Source organism: Patella vulgata, chromosome 2, assembly GCF_932274485.2.
Source record: "Patella vulgata chromosome 2, xgPatVulg1.2, whole genome shotgun sequence".
Taxonomy (NCBI): Eukaryota; Metazoa; Mollusca; class Gastropoda; family Patellidae; genus Patella; species Patella vulgata.
Window position 1 is genome coordinate 22,851,455 of NC_065880.2, and position 21,504 is coordinate 22,872,958.

Here is a 21,504-nt window from a genome sequence, read left to right on the forward strand (position 1 = left end):
CGTTTATTAATTGCGTTGCGTTTTATTTTTCAGGCACGAGGAATATTCCGAAAACTTAATATGGGCCAGGTATGTGAATGATATATGAACAAATTATATTTTTATATTCTGGCATAAAACGAGTATATATTAAATTAATTTTTTAATCTTTTAATCTTCAAATTGCTTACATCATCACTAAAATATTATTCTACGGTGTGTCCTTTTTGCAGACAAATACCTTCACTGCTACCACTATTAGAAATCTGGACAAACTAATGAATGGTCTGAACACTGATGAATTAGATGACATTCCTGATTCAGCTCTAGTTGGAGCTTTAGATGTTCTTGATGACATTGACTTTGATGATGCAGCCGAAAAGATTCTTGTCGAAAAGGTAAAGTATTGGTATGGATCTAGTTTAGAAAAACATTAAGTCTAAGGTGTCTCATAATATTATGCAGCATGTTCAACATGTCCATACAAATGAGTAAAGGGGATCACGGTGGCTAAGTGAAACCCTGCATTGGCCGAGTAAGTTCATAGAGATTTCCCGGCGTGGTTCTCCCTTGTCAGTGATGTAGGACGGAGGGACTGACATCTGTCTAGTCGTTCGGATGGGACGAAAAACTGAGGCGCGGTGTACACAATTGGAATTCGATATAAGAGTAGGCCGTAGTGCCGCTGTCCGAGCAAAATTTCCCTCATAGCACACTGTATGGCGTATTGCCCGTGATCATTAGCACAGTTTGGTGCAGAACAGTAGGACGTTAAATCCCATTCCATTACAAATGAGTACAATGCCATAAAGCTTCCTGTGAAAAGAAGCCACTCTAAGTTTAAAGACAGGACAACCCTAAGATTGATTGGAAATATGGAGGCTTTAACACCATTTCGGTAAATTTATCCTCCATGGCCTATTATTAGCCCATATGGAGCAGGATAATAAGACGTTAAACCTCATTCATTTCATGTCGTTAAATGCTGAAATTTTACAGATTAAAAAAGGTTCAAATGGACGGATCCCCACGGCTTTATTCAAGAGTGAGAAATTTCAAGAAATAATGAGTTTAGATGATATAGATGATGTTGATTTGGAAGATGTAATGGCACAGCTTACTGCATTAAGTAGTGTGAAATGGAATCCGATCCTGGTAAGTTAATGGAAATGAATACTTACTGGTTAGATGTCACACCACCAATCGGGATCTTTCTGGGGGAAACCTGTGGACCCGGAGAAAACCTACGATGTTAAGGACGCAACCCTTGACCCGTACAAGCTTGGAATCGAAACCATGCCACTTAACTCATTGATGACGTTTAAGGTCTAAAGCGCAAGCGTTAAACCACTCGACCCTTTCACCTCAAACCAAACCCTAAATTAAAGCAGATGTGTATACACATATCAGTAAATTAAATCAAAATACTGGATATTACCCATATAAAAAGTCCATGCAAGGGAGGTAACTTGTATCTTTCTATTACCCATATAGTTACTTTAGACCAAAAGGGGCATCCAGGATAGACCCCCGACCCCCCACCCTCTAGCTACCCTACTGGTAATAATACCACACCATAATCTCCCCAACTACCAACTTAATAATGACACGAACGTTCACTGGATGTAAGGAAATTAGCATTGTTCTCTTTATATCATGGGTGTAGTGAAATACAATTATTAAGTCCAGATGTGCATCTCCTTCAACTTTACTTTTGGATAAACTAATTCCTTAATACTGGCAATATTTAATTTACAATTCTAAATCTTTTCTTAGGCCAATCAACTTGTACGTAAAATGATGGCACAAAACACCGCTGGCATGAAAATTGGTGCCACTGAGATTGCGACTTTAGGTAGTCTAGTTGTCGGTCTGTCAGAAGATGATATTGAAAATATTAAAGATGATAGAGATGACGTCATGGCTACTGCTTCTATTCTTGGTGAACATGATGATGACCTCACTGATGGACAGGTATACCTAATTGTGTTATTGAATACAGTGTAGGAAGTATAGTACAAGCAATTGCAGAGAGACAAAAACTAAATAGTTCACTCACTTTTTTATATTTCAATTAAAATTCTTATATCTATAGCTCAAACACTGTATCTCTTGTGGTATCTCTCATATTTGAATTAATTAACATCTTACGTTCCTGCAGTAGTTGGACTTTTGAAGACGAGCATATGCCATGCAATTAGCTATGAATGACATTTTGTCCTGACAGTGGCGCTATGGCCTACTATTTTTATCGATTTCCAACTGTCAAATTATCTTTGACGTGTTATTAATGGTCGTCTCTTCCGAACGATTAGAGACTTCGCTTTTCCTGTACCACTGAAAATAGGAAACCAGTCTGAAAACCCCGAGAAACTTTCACGACCGAGATATAACTATAACCCAGCACCTCCCAGAAATCGAGATATTCACCTAACCATCGTGGTTCCACTTATTTAAACATCTTGTTAATATCTAAGAACTTAATTAGGCGAAAAAGACCCTTCATTTAAATATTAATGTCTAATTATTGTAGAGTGAAAGTATGGCTGATATGATAGAGAAGGTATTAGGTGATGGATCGATTGATATGGATGATACTGATGCTTTAAGAGCCGGACGCTTTATACCATACATGTAAGCTTTCAAATGTTAAACTATCAATTTAAATATATTTTAGTGCAGATAAAACCGTGAAAAATTGGGTATTGTTCAAGCAAGTAAGTGCGTACTATATGAACCATAGTCTCGGTCAAACAGAATCTCCTAGTCTTAAACATACGGAGGGTCTGGGAGCATTGTAATTATTTGACAAAAAGTTCCATTACCCACGCGTAACCGGAAGTTTGTTTTGTTTTTTATGTGGTTGATGGCCACAGATCACTAAAGATTTCCCCATTGACTTTAATGTTAATTCTCGTCTCTTACACCGGCTCTAACTTTTCCCCAAATTTCTGTTGGGTAGAACGCTTTCTGCCACAGACGGAGCAACATGTGGCAAACTCTTGCCCAAAAGCATGTATGAGGTTCACCATGAAAAATTTGAGATACGGCAGCTGGAAGTAGAGACAAGTAAACATGCAACAAAAATCGTCATGCATAATGGGGGAAGGGAAAGGGATAGAAAGATTAAAAATAACCTTGGCCCTTGTTTAGTGGGTGACGGCGTAGAAATATTTGGTGAGCTGTGTCCTGATTATCCAGTATCTTTGGCCAAGTAAAGTAAGAGTTGCGCCCCTTCCCGCAATAAATCTCAAAATTCTTACATTAATATATACAAAGTGTGTTGGATATTGAACTGGCAATGCAATCAAATGGATTTTCTGAAATGGCATTCTTAAATTAATTTCACGGGCGCCATCTTGTTTTAAGACTATTTACCTCTCTTAGACTTTTTTATGATAATGTAAAAGGCTGGTTAATCTAGTCAATGACCTGTTATTCTCAAATATTGACAAAGCAATCAGACAAATATTCTACGAATATTTTTCTGGATGATAGATGAAGCAGGGACTGGGCATGACGTCATAGCAACCATCTTGAAATTGTGGCGTCATATCAAAAAGTCAAGCGCCCCCCCCCCCCACGACAAGAACAACAAAAAGACTGAAAAGCGCTTTGGGACCATTTCTGGGTTCAAATTACAAATGGCAACCAGTGGCTTATAAAGGCAGTTTTATAGGTCGTCGCCATTTGAAAATGACAATTCACAATGGCGTTATTTGTCATTCACAATAAAGACGTTTAACTTTCAAATTAAAGAACGTTAATGCAAAATACCTTACTCAAAGCACGTCCATGCTCGTTTTTTTTCAGTACTTTAAAAGAATCTATTGCATTTATTCTTTGTGGCTGCGATAATTCCTCTTAAATAACATTCAATCAAAAGATTTAATTGCAAATTTTCTAATCAACAGGGACGATGATGATAGTGATAAAATTCGATTCACACCAACTGGTGGTAAAGCTTTTGTTAACCTGTTAAGTAAAGTTTCTAGTTCGAAACTCAGTCTTATGAAAATGATGTATTTGGCCAAAAAATCCAAACAATTGCTGAAGGCTGCTAAAAAACAAGGAGAAGATGTAAGTATATTTCGGTAACAGAAAAGTGGACATTCGTTTTGGAATTTGGAATTCCTGTCAATTTTATTAGCTAATTAACTTTAATGCATTTTCTGGATTGAATAACCAGTCTTGATAATTAAGGCATTATCCCGAACTTGGCCGGAAAACGACGAAAATTCATCAAATTACTATTAGTAACTTGATAAAATGAAGTATATCCTGGGGGGTAGTCACAGTCATTAAGAGACATTATTAGTAACTTGATAAAATGAAGTACATCCTGGGGGGGGGGGGGTGTAGTCACAATCAATAAGACACGCTATGTGTGTAATAAACATGAACAGGACAAAATTCACAACGGTATGTTGACATGACAGTCGATAATTATAATTTGAAATATTACCTTATTAAGGATACCTTAACAAAAGAAGATGTACGAAGTATGATTGGTGCCCTATTGGGTTTGTCTGCAGATGATATTCGTGGTTTGTCTAAAGACGCTTTTCTAGGCAACTTGGATGCTTTCAGTAAACTTCCATTATCCAAAGAACAAGGAGAAGCACTCGTTGAGAAAGTAGAGGATTTTGATCCGTGAGTATAAAGTAGAATTCTTCGTATAATAAATGAGAGAGAGGGAAATGGGGTTTAACGTCTACTCGACACAAACTAGGTCATTTCGGGACTAACATATGGTTTAATTTTTTTATTTCAATAATTCGCTTGCGCGTAGGGGTCTTTAGCAGTGGTAGGAAACCGGAGGACCCGGAGGAAACCCACGAGGTTGGACAGCCGACCCTACTCCTTGTCACGTACAACCAGGGAATCGAAACCCCGCCAGATGACTCAATGACAGACCGTATGATACTCTAGAGCGCGCGCGAGCTAACCATTCGGCCATCCACCCAACTCCCCGTATAATAAATATAATTGTATCTTTTTTAAAAGGCTAAATATGCGAGTGGTACGATGCCAATCAACCCGTACTTATCTTTCACATCTCGTTGTAAAAATGATTTTGTTAATCCTCAAATAAATCTCTAATATTAGTAACATAATTCAAAGTGGCATTTAGCTATTGAGAAAATTGTTTTTGATAACGATAAGAGGATACTTGTCGAAACGTCGTGCTTTTCGAATAAAACCAGTGATTGTTTGCCATAAAAACTTTGTTCTGTTAGTCTTGAATTTAAGTCTATTTTTATAACCTCTGATAATTTCGTTGATTAATAGTATGGTTATGTCGCTTTATTTCTCTTCAGAATAACATTACGCAATTTATATAGACAGTGTTGTCTTTCGTTAATATCTACAGCATTTCATATATTTGTGGTTTCCTTTTGTTAGTGCTACAGGACATAGGCATCTAGTCGTTCGGATGGTTATGGAAACCGAGGTCCCGTGTACACGTTGGTGTGCACGTAAAAGAGCCTAGGATAGTTTTAATTCAATTGCTGCCTGGACCAAATATCCCGCATTAGCACACTGTATGGCGTATACCCATCTTCATCAGTCCGGTTGGTGCAGAACAGTTGGATGTTTAACTCAATTTCATTCATTCGTTCATTCATATTTGTTGTATAATTATGTCTATTTATAGGGAGTACAACTGTAAGAGTGATAGATTATCACAACTTGGTTCCAACTTGCAATACCTACCAGAAGATAAACTAAAGGCTATTTGCAAAGTGAGTGACGGTCTCGTCTTTACATGTAAAAATAAAATTAATGTACATGTATTTATGTCATTTTTAAATGAATAATTATTGTGTTTCAATTATTATCATTACTTATCTTATCCTTTATCATAAAATAATTAACTGTCCTTTACCATTAGATAATTAACTATACGTTATCATTAAATAAGTTTCTGTCCTTTATCATGAAATAAGTTGCTATCCTTTATCATTGAATAATTATCCGTCCCTTATCATTAAATAATTATCTGTCTCTTATCATTAAATAATTATTTGTTATTTATCCTTAAATAACTATATGTCTCTTATCGTTAAATAATTATCTCCCCTTTATCGTTAAATGATTATCTGTTCTTTATCATTAAATAATTAATAATTGTCCTTTATTATTATATAAATATATGTTGATCCTTTATACTTCAATAATTATATGTCGTTTATTATTAAATAAGTCCATGTTTTAACATATAACTTGTTTAATGCCTTATTACACTATTTTGCCTATACCGTTTTTTTAAGACTTCGAATTTTGTCTAATGGTTTGGATTGTTCGTACTTGGTTTTATTTTATTTATCTTGGGGAATAACCACCATTTTTAGCAGCATTACATATTCTAAAATATACAGGCATTTGTTAACATATTTTAAATTGTGTATTCCAGGCCCAGCTGTCAGCTGCCGCGTCCACCATTATCAAGAAAATGGATAGCGTAGATGATGAGAGAGAGGAAAGAGTAAAGAATGGTTTTGGACGGGAAGAGACAGATGATACTACAGAAAGACAAGAGAAAGTTGTTGAAATTATTAGAGAAAGTTTAACAGTTACGGTTGCAAATGGCAGACGCAGAAGAGCCGGTGAGTTTTTAAGACTTGGACTAAGATTGGTAGGGGGTATTAAGTGCACAATATACCCAACTCGGTCTGGGTTTCCCTTGTCAGCGGTAAATTGGGGGTGGGGAGGAGAACACTTTTAGTCGTTTGAATGAGACAAATACAGATACCCATGTACTGCATGGCGTATGTCAGTCTACTTTAGTCCGGTGAGCGCGGAACAGTACGACATTGAAGCCTGTATCTTTGATTTTGTTTTTGAAATTCCGTGTAGCCCATGTCATATATTGATATGTTATATCACTGTGTTTAGTTTGTGTGAAACAATATACAATGATTATTCTGGGTTTTGTTTCAGTCATGGGCCTGAAGTGTGATGAGGTTAAAATTATGGGTAAACAAGCAACCAAAATAGCAGTAGATGAATTCTCTGCCATGGCCGAGGTTGAATTCTCCAACTGCTTAGAAACACTTGGTCAACTCAGTGACTGGTCACCAAATCATTTAAGTGTTCTTATCAAAAAGGCGACATCGGTAAGGTCATTGATGTTTTGTGTGGTTAAAGGGTACCAAAAGTCAATCCTTCTAGAGTTTAGCTAATATTGATAATGAAAACGACCCCCGCCTTATGAGCAGAAACTACAACTTAATGGGATGAAGTTTGTTTGTCCCAGCAGAAACACATTATTAGGACTTAAACGGTTTTGCTCCTTTAAAGATGATAAGGGAGAGATGTTGTTATTATTTTAAAAATGTTATTACAACAATTCAATATATGAATGAACAATTAATGCTATTTGCTTATTTTCACAGTCATTATATGATCACCCTTCATGGAGTGTTGATACTATTAAACGTATTGGTAGTATTATAGCTGGTTTATCAAGTACAGAAATCTCACAACTTGCTCTTACCTCTGTCGATGCTATGCACAGTACAGGAAAACATGGCTTAATGTCCATTAGTCAGGTATGTATAGATGATAGAATTCTCTCTTAACAGTTTGTACCACGTCCTCTTTGTCTGCCATGCTGCTGCATTTTAACAACTGGGACTATGACTACGGATTCTGGCATCGGAGTTTTAACTATTGCTTCATTTTTATAAATAGTAACAGTTTTAGTGTATAAAGCATCATATATAACCTTAGAATACCTGATAACTCTTCTCATTTATTCGTGACTCACACAACCAACAAATATTGTTTACGGAAAAATGGAAGGTACCAATGATTCTTTGGTTCACAGTAATTCATGAAATAAACGATTGTTGATATCAATTGACCGCTTCAATATCAGGGGAGCGTGGAATAAAACTCAGCGATTTAGTGTCTAAAAATACAATCTGCTTTATCAATAATATGTTTTGTGCAGTGTGTCGCTGAGGTACTAACCAGCAGTGCCCGGGTTCAGTTCTGGTGTAGATTGAGAAAGTTTTCCCGTTTGGTTTCCCATTGATAGTGATGGCGTGCAGTAAAGAAACGATATGACAAGTTGCTAGTTATTGTTATCCATAAAGTTGTGTTTGGTTTATTTCAATGTTTCCTATCACTATATACCTTACAAACAATACGTTAAAGATCTGCAGAATAGTGCGTAGAGTCGCTATCATTTCTTTCTTATTTATAGGGAGCCACGGTGGCAAAGTGAGTAAGTTGCCAACTCGCTAGCCTGGAGGTCGTTGGGTGGATCGCGTTGACCGAGAAAGGTCTTCGGGATTTTCAGGCGTGGTTTCCCCTTGTCAGTGGTGTAGGACGGAGGGCCTGACAAGGACAGCTGTCTAGTCGTTCGGGTGGGACAAACAATCGAGGACCCGTATACGCATTTGTGTGCACGTTAAAGATTGGCAGTTAGCAGTTGAAATTCGATATATGAGTAGGCCGTTGCGCCGCTGTCCGGGCAACATTTACCTAACAGCACACTGTATGGCATATGAACATCTTCATTAACCCAGTCGGAGCAGAACAGTAGAACGTTAAAACCCATTTCATTCCAGTTCATTTACTTTTTTATAGTTGAAAGCTGGTTTTGCCAAATGGTTAGGTGAGACAAAGGGTGGAAATGCTGCAATGATAAGTGGGGTCGAGTTATCGTCTCTTTCTGAATTTGTGTGTGGAGCAGAACTACCACATATCCAAAAATTAAATGTTGATGCCTTTAAGTAAGTATTATACGAATAATTCTACTGGATATTCAGATATTAACAGTATTAATGCTAATTACTACTTACATACAACATAGACAAAACAAACAATAAGTACTACAAAGAATAGGTTTAAATCTGCACATATTTTTTTATGATTGACATCCTATACTACAACAATTCACCAACATACAGTAGTAACCCGATCTTGTCATGACCTCAGCTTTTGTTTGCATCTAATATGGACACACACATAATCTAACTATTGTCATACCTTGTCAACTGTTCTTACAACATGGTGGAATAAACTCAGTAACCCTGCATGGAATTCTAGAACTCTGAAAATTTTCTCCGACCGTCTATCCAAATCTGATATCAAAGTTCCTTCGTTTTATTATAACGGTCAGCGGAAACCTCAAATAATTTATTGTAAATTACTTCGATGCTCTGGCCTGCAGGGTCACAAATTCCTATATTTGAAGATCCCGACCATTACCTTCTGCGATGGTCCTTACATTCAAATGCACGAACAGAAACCATAGACAAATTACAACACGATTTTAAAAATATAAACTGTCTTGACGTTAACAGGTCCATAAGTTTATAGATATATCAAACAAATAATATTTTATCGTCTATTTTATGTATAATTTTGGCTAGTCTCTCTAATGTTGTCTATTATTAAAAAAAAAATCTTACTGTGGTTGTATATGTATAATTATTAACTACTATATATACTGTATATTTTCACCCATTATATTTTATTATACTTATATACTATGTATGTGTTTGCCATTATAACTATGTATATACACCCATTTTGCATTAATATATACAAATTATTTAGCGAGAGGGGTTTTACATAGGCTAAGCCTGTTTAAAAAAAAAAAAGAAAAGGTGCTGTGGTACCCCTAGCATTATTTATAAAATGACTTGGGGTATAATAATATATGGTTATCTATTATTTCAGACAAGCCGTGCGCACTATTGGTAATGCCAAATCTTGCAACCACGATCAACTAAAAGAATATGGCAAAAAAGCTGTTGCTGCGTATGGTTCCGATGTTAAGACATGGTCTCCACCAGTTGTTGCAGACCTAGGTAGAATAGTTGGTAAGTTCTTCATTATCAAGTCTCGTATCCTGTATTGTTCTTAGATAAGAAAGTGTAGATTAATGGGTAAATGGGAATATAAATTAAGGGAATACCATTTCAATGTATTTTTTCTTGTAGAGTGACCTTTTATCCGATTTTATTTATTTATTTATTCTTTTTTTTGAGGGGGGGGGGGCGCAATTAGCGTACCTGTTAAACACACTGTTCATTAACTGATAAAGAGTGTGCAGGAAATGGACAGGGATTGGGGTGTGGGGTCTAAAGCGCGCAATTCATGGGACAAGGTTTTTCACTGATTTAGGAGGTCGAGGTTACAATCCGCACTTGTACGTCACAAGGCTAGTATCGCTTGTTAAACGTCATGGTTCTTCCCCCGGTTCCTCGGTTTCTTCCAACAGCTTAAGCCCATTTATCGGAAACGTAAAATAGAAATAACCAGTGTCGACATCTCCCCTAACTATAATAAACACCAAATTTACCATTCATTGATGATAAACGATTTTGTTTAGTGCTTAAACCATACTCCCTGGAGATACAATTATAAACTTTATCCAGTATATCTGTTATAGGCGAAAAGTATGTTGATTACTCTTAATTGAACATTTGATACCACTTTTCAATTGAGGAGTCAAGAATTGTATTGTACTGTATATTCTATTTATTGTTTATCAATATTACAGGTGGTTTAGAATCAACACATGTCTCTATGATGACCCCAAGTCAGATTAATATGATACGGCCTGAAATTATTCCTCGTTTACCATCACAAACACTTGGGGTAAGTATGTTCAATTAGCGTTATAGTATCCCTTGTAATATTGTAAAAGTTAAATCTAATGGGAATATCAGTCCAAAAATGGCTCAATTCCGCTGATTATTTATTAAGTTATGAAGAATTGAAAATTTCATCGATATATGTTACTTCCTATGTAACAAGGCGGTCGCCATCTTTAATTGCCATGAACCAAATGGATGGAGCTGCTCTAAATAAGACTGAACTTAACCCACGCCAAGAGATTATCTAGCGTTGGTATTTTGGTAACTGAATGTTAAATAATCAATCTAAACAGATATTCATATAAGCGTGGATCAAGCTGTGAGCAATATGATAATTTTCGACTTTTATTAACACATCTGTGGTGTTTCTAATGTGTTATTTACTTTTTATTATATATTCGTCGTTATTCAATACACCATTTTCTTGTTATCATTTCTGCAGGCATTAAAGGTGGATCAGTTCAACCAGTTCAGCAGTAACCAAGCCAACTCTGTTACCCAGGCACAGTATGATTCTCTTACAGCAGCTCAACAATCATCACTACGAGCTAAAGCATCTATCTCCTTTAAAGGAAATGGTCCAGCAGGAGGTAGGTTAACCTTGTATTTTGCTAACAAACTATTATGTCGTAAAATTGCTGCGTGTATCAGATATGGAATTTGTATCATTCTTTGTCAGATCAAATATCATGTTATAGGCGTTCGGAACGAAGAACTTTCGTGGAACCAAAACGTCGACTATTTATAAGACAATGTGATCTATTAGTGGTATGTCGCAATGGCTTGACAGTGTCAGGAATGACACACTAGAATGTATCCGGTCTAAGACCATTAGGATTTGTTCAAGCTCTGTTCCCGCATGGGAACGTAAATTATGTTATCTGGTCGTTAATGGAGCAAATACCGAGTTGTGGTAGGCTTAGAATCCCCATAATAATCTCCCTAGTTATCGCGAGTGCCCTGTCCTTTGAGAATGCTCCAATAAAGCCAAATATGTTGTCTGAGATATGTCTGCAATAATATAGAGCGAAGCTCTAATCGCAAGTAACACAGGAGCGTAACTGTAACTGTCATAGACTGTTGGCTTAAAGTTTAAAGCCGAATTCACTCGGCAAAACAGGCAATGCGCATGTCAACATTCATGTATTTGTTTTTTTTTTCATTCTTTGTTTTTAACAAAATTAATTGGTAATTAATCCAATGCTGGTATATAATTTAAATTAAAATCAATTAAAATCCAATTGAAATTTCACATGAAACGAAATTTTTTAACATTGTTTGCATCATTTGAAATGTAGCAGTGTCTGTTACATATTACTATCACTGACTGCACAGCTTAATTGGATGAATTTATTGGTCCAAACAATGCTAGTCTGCAACAGAATGATGCTACAACTTTCATTTCTTTTTTAGGTGTTGATAGTGTCAGTCCCGTTGGTTGTCTAACTCTATTAATGATGGCATTCATCACTTCATCCTTACTGTAACCATGGACGCTGACAGTCAAGTGATACTTCGATAATCTTTTTAATCCGTTTTGTTTTTGTTGTCTGGATTATATTATTATGCTTTCATTTCATATTAATAGCGGCTTTTAATGAATCACAGATAAAAAAGGAGCCTGATTTCGTTTTGTATGTACATAGTTTGTAACTTACTGACAAAGTTTATTGACATTTACTTTGTGTACATGATGCAGTTTTGAAACGATGTCGATTAAAGCATTTTGGTCCATCAGATTTCAAATTGTCTGCGGATACATTAAGTAACGAACAAATGTCATTAGCCTAAAAACTAAGATAACTGGTAGAATTTTTATAAAATAGAAATTCGTCCCCAATGCGACGAGCCGGCGTCTTCCTGTCTCCAATAATCACAATTGGCTTAATTAATTATACAGACTTTACCTTTCTTAATATTGTGCATTATCAAAATCAAAACCAACGTCTCTAATTTCCTAAGCTGAAAAATTGTATAAAAGATACATTTTATCCGTTTAAAGTGCTATTTACCGAATTTTTGATACTTAATAAATTATATTAATACTCCGTGTGATATAAAAAAATTGTAATAACTGTTTTATATATTTGAGAACTTTTAACATTACAATTATATCTGTTCATTTTTCTTGTTCTGTGTTGAAATGTGTGCCTTATGTAGAAAACAATATTATTATATTATATTAATATATTGAAATGGCAGTTATAATTATTCCATTGATGTTGCCGTGATGTAACCACAAAAGCATTCCCATTATTTTCTTAATTGATCTAATTTGTCCATGAATGAGTATATTGTAAATATGTATTGTTACTCCACCTATCATTGTATAGTTCGTATATCAATAAATTCATTATATATAATATAGCTCTGTTAATTAATTGTCATGCGTTACATTGATGCATAAGAAATGGAAATCTGTAACAAAACAAACAGCCTGTCAGGCAAGGTAAAACACGGCAAGTTATAACAGATTCTTTGGTCGGATTAGAATGGGATTCATCATCTCGTGCTTTTGATCGGAAGTGAGTCGGGTGGGGGTAACACCAGAACAGAAGGTCGGAAAACGCTGAATATAAATAGGGTTCTTCTTCTAATGGCCCCAATGGCCCATATGGCGTTAACTTAGTTTTTAGAAATACTGGTGTAAAGTCGGCGATACAAATTATGTCGTTTTAGACCAACATATGGTACAATGTCTTTTTCAATAAATCTCTTATGCATAGGGTCTTTAGGTTTGACAGGCGACCCTACTCCTTGGCACGCACAAGCTGAGAATCAAAACCACGCCACCCGCCTCAATGACATACCTTATATGATCTGCCGCGCACGCGTTAGCACATAAGGCCATCCCACCCCCGAGTTAAAGAAGCAGATATTTAAGTTCTTGTAACTTCTTGGAATGGTAGTTAGGAATTGATGAAAGCATCAGATATATATTAAAACTTAGTAAAATTCTGAATTATAACCAAAATTCAAATGAAGAAATTTATTATCTGCGTAGTAAATACATTATGCATAAATTAAAGGACAATATTGGTGCCAGTCATTATTACACATGTGATAGAACCGGTTAAACACGTTCCAAATTATTTTATCACAGAGATCATTGCTACGATAGATGCGTAATCAATGCTTGAACAATCGGAAGTGACGAACGCAAAAGGAACAACACGAGTTATCCCTCTATATAACTGACTGAAGTGACCAGTGATAACAGATACATGGGCGAATTTCTGCTCACTAATAATTCCTTCGAAGACCAAAAGTTGTTGTGTGAGACTGTGAAAGGATATTGTCCTTTAATATTACAAAGACAAACAACAGAAATGAGCTATAGGTTTTATAGGTTGCATAACAAATATCACTACTTTATAAACATATTGTGTACAGCATTTGTAATCACATTCATATTCTCTCAAATCTACTACTTCCATGGAAACTTTTCTCCATCTGGATCTTCGCTAACAATTTTTCTTCCTTCTTTACTGATTATCTCCCCTTCACCGGTCAATAATACAAACGTAGGAATTCCACGCACACCAAACTTTTGCCCTACACTTTCCTGAAAAAGTAAATAGTCCATGTTTGTGACTATATCACATCATATAATAATAATGTGAACATTTGTGTAGCGCCATTCCACGCTGACCAAATGAAAAGGGTTCAGTTCACTACAATTCTAGAAACATTTACAATACTAAACATAGCATCGGAACAGAAAGCTCAGTGATAATTTGAAAGTTGAACACTGTTTCGGGTATTTAGGAAGGTGACTCCATTGTGAAGCTGCCACATATGAAAATCATCTTGTAAGTTGGTACATATTTTATATATTTTTCAATCTATTAAGTTGTTGATTTTTTCGAGTGCACATTTTCATTTAGATTTTCAGAAATGGAGTGAGAATATTAAATGATATAATTATCGCGCCAAAAAAAATAATTTTACCTTGGTAATTCAAATAATCCTACGTTTCCCTTCCTCCGCGCGTCTAGTCAAAACCGGATTGTTAGAATTTATCTATGCCCAGATGTCAGTATTCGACTACTCACAGACAAGTACACGGATCGGATCGCCCTACTAATACATTGTATTCGCTGTTTAGGGGTGAAGCCTATGGAGAGTCGTAGTCATACATCAGTTAATATTTTAGTTGTGAAAGCCCTCTAATCGCCCTACAGATTGCAGATGATACAAAATGAGAGGGGCGTATTAGATTTTTAGTCATTAAAAATCTTACCTTTTCTGTACGTAATGAGAAATCTAAAGCTAACCAGGGCATCGTATTAAAATATTCTTGGAATGACTTCTCGTCTCGGTCAGAACTAATGAAAACAATTTCTAACTGTTTACCAGCTGTTTTCAGCTTCTTGTAGAATTCAACGAGTACGGGGGTAAACTGTCGACATGGAGGACACCAATGGGCAGAGAAATATAAACCTGAAAAGAAAAAAGAAAAGCGACATGAATGGCGTTTCATCGAAAATACTGTCTCCAACTGTTGGTTTATAACTAAAAAATTTGTGTTAGCTTCTTTGTTCCCGGGAACTATGACTTTGGATTGGCGTAAGAAGGTCCCATCAGATGATGTGACTTATAAGGCACGATTGTGTTTTTAACCAAGGAAATAGAGTCGACGGATTGCTTATCTCGCCTGCGTATTCCCACCCAGGACTAACTCTTCTGGCAAGTTTCCCGGGAACCATTTGTCTGTGATATCAACAATATTGCCAGGGCAGCAATCAAATTCTAAAGTATACACGGGACCTCTGGTTTATATACAATCCGATCGACTAGACACTGTTTCTTGTCCTTGTCAAGCCTTCGGTCCTTGACACGGGGACAGATGGACTGGAACAATGGAACATGAAGTGTTACTGTTTGAATACAGTGTTATATGTTCTTGAATTTCATATTTTTATTTAATGTCAAACGGACACCACTAAATCCGTTATTATTTCAACAACTTAATACATCAGTTGAATAGCTGTAGGACTGACCACCCAACGGTCACACATTCTACACATTAGACCATTCCAATTGGCACTATGTCTCTGTTATATTCTCCCATTGCCAGTTAAAACATGTCGGATAGTGGGCATTTTTCTTCCTATTAAGATACACCTTTAAATATGTTTTCCTTTAAATAGTTCAGTTTTATCAGCTATGTGTATGTAAAAGTTGAAGACTGGTGATTATTGGATCGTTGACTAAACAAGGTATAAATGATTACTCAGGGATTTCATTATGTACTCAATGGTAGTATTGACCTTGATTCTTAATCGGTTGGGTAAGCACATCAATACGAAACATCAATAAAAGATTTTATTTATATACAATAACAATAGCATTCCTTTGGTTGCTACAACAACTATAAATAGCCGTTAATTAGCTTCATACAAAATGATATGAAATAGAGTTTAACGTCCTACTGTTATATCGAATTCAAACTACCAAGGGATCTCTTACGTACATGCCAACGTGTACATGGGACCTCGGTTTTTTGTCCCATCCGAACGACTATACTTTGCCTCTTGCCAGGCCCTCTGTCCCGCACCACGGACATGGAGGAACCACTACGGAAAATCCGATGAACTTTCTCGGCCAGCGCAGGGATCGAACACATGACCGCCAGGTTAGCGAGCCAACGTCTTCCAGCTTCATACAAATTGAATGTTCGTTGTCTATGCTATTTAGCTTTATATGTATTTCCGTCTTCGTTAGCCAAATCGGTGTAGAGGTTAAAACAACTCATTTCATTTCATCTTTCAGAATAGTAATATTAAAAAATAAAAATACGAAACAAAAACAATAGATAATAGTTTTTTCACAGTATAGATGTGTGAAACCCTAATGGACACAACCACGACTGAATGGTGGTAATTATAGATGTATTATGAAAGAGCCAAATTTTCCTATTGCATGTCTTTTTCTGGCTTCAAATCTTATATGCATTATTTATTATTTAGCTATGTATTCGCATGACAAGCCTATAATTAAAACGGATGGTCAAGATATAAATGGATTTGAACACCCGCGAGATTAAAAAAAATCTGAATATAAAATGGTTGCTACCATTATAAACGATCTACGCTACGTCTTCAAACAGTCATACCTTCGCCCAGAATACAGTAATTTGAATAAATTTGTCAGTATATCATTTTTTCGTTATCTGTTTTTTAACTATTATAGCAAGAATAGCCAGCTCTTTATCTAAATTTTACATTATACATCTTTAATTTTCATTTAAAACACGTTTCATTTTGTTTAAATATCATACTACGTTGTCAGTATCCGTGTATAATTATACCTATATTTTATTTCCGCTTTATTAACTTTACTAAACGAAACAGATAACATCTACATTGGACGATTGTAGGATATATATATAGTTTAGTATATATCATGATAATTAGATCATAAACTCTTATTGTTCATATAACCATTCATATAATAATTACTATACTATTTATAAGAGCTTGAAACAATCTCCAAGAAAACTTAAACCTCTCACATGGATGGTATAATATGAAGATTTCTTTAATTTGGGTCAACAATATAATGGTCAATTTCAGTGGATTTTAATGTTAATTTATTAAGTGGCCTAACAATCTGTTTTCGTAGAAAGTTTTACTTCTATATTTAAAACCAGTTTAAAGATATAACCAATGTGTGTTCGACTGTATTGTACAGTCCGCCAAAAATGAAAACAAAATTAGATAACATGCCGACTTCCTCTTAATCCCGTTTTCCATGTACGCGTTTTCGCCGGTTACATATAAACGATCCCATCATATTCGAAAACGTGTACCCGGAAAACGGGCCTAAGTCTTTCGAAACAAGATTTAGTGGAATAGATCTTGTCCCATTAATCAACTCAATTCAGTACTTTAGTTCGATCTCCTTAGCTCCTTTAAAATGAATATAACGACAGATCACTGTGATATCATTTAAGAGATAAAGATACGCGAGAATAATGGTCCTAAATTTTACTTGAAAGCTGTATTAGTACAGGTTAAAATGTTATACGAAGATGCCTGCAATATCACCCTCGATGGGGCGAACGAACGGGGTTTTAAGTTTGCATAATTTAATACGGTGATTTTAGCGTGGGCAATAATAATATTAAACTAGAACTGCGAAGCAGTAATGACGGGTTTCACCGGTGCCACGTTACCCTTGAACTTATGTCACTTCCGGTACCAATGAAACCGTTAAACAGGTTTCCACATAAGCATTGCACACATGAAATAAAATGGACGCAGAAACAACCAAATCCAGCAATCAATTCATTTGCTACATGTCAGTGGTCCTGTCCAAATTACATTACTTCCGGTGATAATGAAAATGTCAAATTGGTTTATGAAATCAGAACGTACTAAACTAAGGCATACATGTACATAATGACTGACGGGTATCAACACCATCAGATAATAACTTTAAGATACCAGACCATAGCCTACAAATGGTTCTGAAGGTTTTTATAAATCTTTCCAACAAATATGGTAAATATCAGCCATTTAAATTGGAGGAAAGAAAAACAAACACAATTTGCAAGAGATGGATAGAGAAGAAAGTTAAACAAGAAAGTTTTTTCATACAATAATATAATTCAGGAAGTAACAATCTGATATGAGCTAATTACCACAGGAACCAACATCTTTTGGTAATCAATTCATTTTATACATTTAGTGATCCTGACGAAATTACATTGTATGCAGTGATAATGATAAAGATAAATTAGTTTTTTAAAATCAGAAATGGCAAAGACCCAAAACCTTGAAAAGTGACTTGTAGAAAATCGTCTATTTCTCTACAACCGTACAAGTTAGAAACCATTTTGCGGTATCTGTATGATCATATGTGTTCAATATATTTGTTGAGCGGAATCAAAAATCATAATTGTAAAAACATTACAAATCAGACTCATTTGACAAAAATATCCGTTTTGAAGGCTACAAATACAGTTTTTGCAAAATTGACGTTACTTCCGGTGATAATGAAAATCTGAAATTACTTGTATGAAATCATAATTGGTAAAAGGTATTAAACAGTGAAAATTTTATGAAAATCGAAAAATAATTGACAGTTGTATGGTCCAAAAACCTTGAAAAGTGACCTGTTCAAAATCGTCTATTTCTCCGCAACTGACCAAGTTAGAAAGGAATTTGTGATATCTATATGATCGTATGGGTTCATTCTAATAGTTGATTGGAATCAAATATCAAAATTTTAAACGAATAACAAATACAACTCATTTGAATAAATTATTTGTTTCGAAGGCTATAAATACGGTTTTTGCCCAAATTACGTAATTTCCGGTGATATTGGTAATGTTGAATTGGTTTGACCTAGTTAAAATTGACATTACGCACCAAATGGTGTAACTTTTATGAAAATCCAGTAATGATTGACTCTTTTACAGGCAAACTAGCGTAAAAAGTGACTCATGCAAAATTGCCCATTTCTCGGCAACTGCTCATATTACAAACTATTTTTCACATACATTCTCTTCGTATGGGTTATTTCTACAAGTTTATGAACGTATCAAAGAAATATTTTAATATATGAAGGCGCTGGATGGGTTGTAAATAGCTTATTTTTACCCCTTTTTTTACCTTTTAATCGAAATGGCCAGAAAACGAAATCGAAATTAAAAAAACTGAGTCCGAGATTTTGTGCACCTTAACAGTGCGCATCTTTTGGATAATATCAGATTTGTAAAAAATAATATTTGCTTTCAAAAAGTGGTACCGAACTGTCAATATTGTAGTTTTTGCTAAATTTACGCGTCTTCCGGTTCCGACAGGAAACTTTACCGGTAACAAAAAAAAATGACATTTTGAACCACGGAACATATGAACTAGGTTTTATACAAATCGAACAATAAATAATTAATGTAGGACTGAAAAACTGAATTAGCCAATGGCGGCCAAAGAAAATTACGGAAACAAAAAATGTTGACATTTTTGTTCAAATCAGATGACTCTTTAACCTTGGTTAAAATGTCATATAAAAATATTAATAAATAAAAAAGTTTTTTGTAAAAATTTAAATTTTCAAAATTTGGCGCCTAATATCTTCCAAGATTTGTCGAAAATCAAAAATCAAAAGTAACATAGCTATGTCCCCTGTTTCTGGCTATGTCAAAATGCATCATATGCTAAAATCCAATGATTTTTGTTAATATTACGGCAATATTTCAAAAAACGACATTTTCGGTGATTTCGGACATTTCGCAATGTCGCAGAATGCCGGGAATAGCTTTAATCTCTAAGTCACACCCACTTTCCCAGTAAAACTGAAGACATTGTATCGATCCGACAAGAAGTTGCTGAGATATAAGCAAATTGGAAAAAAAAAATAATAATAATAAGAAGAATAATAATAAGAATAATTTTAACAAAAACAATAGTGTTTCACACAAGCTACGCAGTGTGAAACCCTAATGAGCCTAACACCAATGTGACTGATCGATATGTTCGTTAAAGTTTGATGGGTACACATATAATCAATATTGATAAACAACTGACGTGGCTTACAGGTATATACATGTATACTTTATAGCATTTCGATATTGTCTGCGATATCATCCATGGTGGAAGCGGGCGCAAAACCCTTACTACTTACCTAGCATATAGCTTGTAATTGCAGTGTCATGCTGATTGTTTAGCAGTTTTCTCTTTATAACGAATTATCAATGACAGAGTCATTTTCAATATGTTGGGTACATACATGACAACATGTACACGTTACAGTCATACAAACTTCCGTTATCTCGTCTCACAACAGTGTTAAATATATGCTATGTCTATTGTTGTTTGTGGTTGCATACATTCACGAGTACAATAATATGGCTTGTCAGTTTTCTACTAGGCCAATATATGCAATGAGTACAACGTATACTTACCAACAACCTTGTCGCTACCAGTAAAAGATGAAACAGCGACATCTTCTCCTTTCTGGTTCTTTACAGTTTTAGTTAACATCTCCTCTATACTAATAGCAGCCATCTTGCTTGTTAATACGAGACCGAATGAGATATGATTTTACTTCACAAGCAGACGATGGGTTGGTGAGCGTAGGTGTGTCACGTGATGACAGTTTGATGAGTTGATTGGTGAAAGCGTTCATAAAACGTGTAATAGCGGATTTATCGCCATACTAAATAATGTATTGGGATAAATAGTATCGTGCTGCAACGGTATGCAGACGTATTTTGAAAGTAATAAAATCACCTTGTCAATCGGGGTGTGACCGAGTGGTCTTACGTGTGCGCTTTATATCATATGACCTGTCATCAATGACAGCCAGAGGACAGAGCAGAGGAAGGAGGAAAATTGGGCTATAGACCTGGGTTTTTGCATTCATAATTCACAACTCACTCAGATAGAAACTAAATAAAGCCAAAATATTAATTAATTTTCACACGACGAATGTCCCTTTAATTACGGTACCTCCCATAGGACACTAAAAGTTACGTGGATTTTTCTAACTTAAAGGAGCTCAATCCCTAATTTTTGGCGCGTAGAAATGGACACAAATGGGGCGCAACGCATATAATAATGTAATATGAATGTATATAAACTGATTCTTACATTCAATCGTTTCAGTTTTACTGTAATTTCTAATCGGTCATTTTCGGTAGTCTTTGGCGTCTTATTCCAGTCTACACCAAAAGTATTCTCCTGTGGGATATGTATAGCCTCGTTCATCGAGTCGCTCGTTACAAATGGCGCACGAAGGCATTCTGGCACGCGATTCGCGTGCCAGCTTTACAATTTTCATTTTGTCTTAAATATTGGATATCATAAAGCTCATCTTTTCACGGTAAGATAACATAAATGTTGATCTACATTGACCATTAAGTCTTGTTTGCAATATCGAAGACTGTGAATGA

The 21,504-nt window shown here is 35.5% G+C and overlaps 1 protein-coding gene across 1 annotated transcript in view; it reads left to right on the forward strand.

Annotated features, from left to right (window-relative positions):
• LOC126810212 (uncharacterized) overlaps positions 1-12,935 on the forward strand; it is a 34,202-nt gene extending 21,267 nt beyond the window's left edge. The window contains exons 9-24 of the mRNA XM_050535179.2: positions 34-69; positions 213-377; positions 979-1,134; positions 1,756-1,953; positions 2,513-2,613; positions 3,894-4,059; positions 4,454-4,632; positions 5,639-5,726; positions 6,398-6,590; positions 6,925-7,100; positions 7,380-7,535; positions 8,581-8,726; positions 9,679-9,821; positions 10,505-10,602; positions 11,044-11,191; positions 12,015-12,935. Coding sequence (XP_050391136.1) covers positions 34-69; positions 213-377; positions 979-1,134; positions 1,756-1,953; positions 2,513-2,613; positions 3,894-4,059; positions 4,454-4,632; positions 5,639-5,726; positions 6,398-6,590; positions 6,925-7,100; positions 7,380-7,535; positions 8,581-8,726; positions 9,679-9,821; positions 10,505-10,602; positions 11,044-11,191; positions 12,015-12,088 — 2,223 coding nt within the window. The 3' untranslated portion in view covers positions 12,089-12,935. The remainder of the gene's footprint in view (positions 1-33; positions 70-212; positions 378-978; positions 1,135-1,755; positions 1,954-2,512; positions 2,614-3,893; positions 4,060-4,453; positions 4,633-5,638; positions 5,727-6,397; positions 6,591-6,924; positions 7,101-7,379; positions 7,536-8,580; positions 8,727-9,678; positions 9,822-10,504; positions 10,603-11,043; positions 11,192-12,014) is intronic.
• Positions 12,936-21,504: the final 8,569 nt, after the last annotated feature.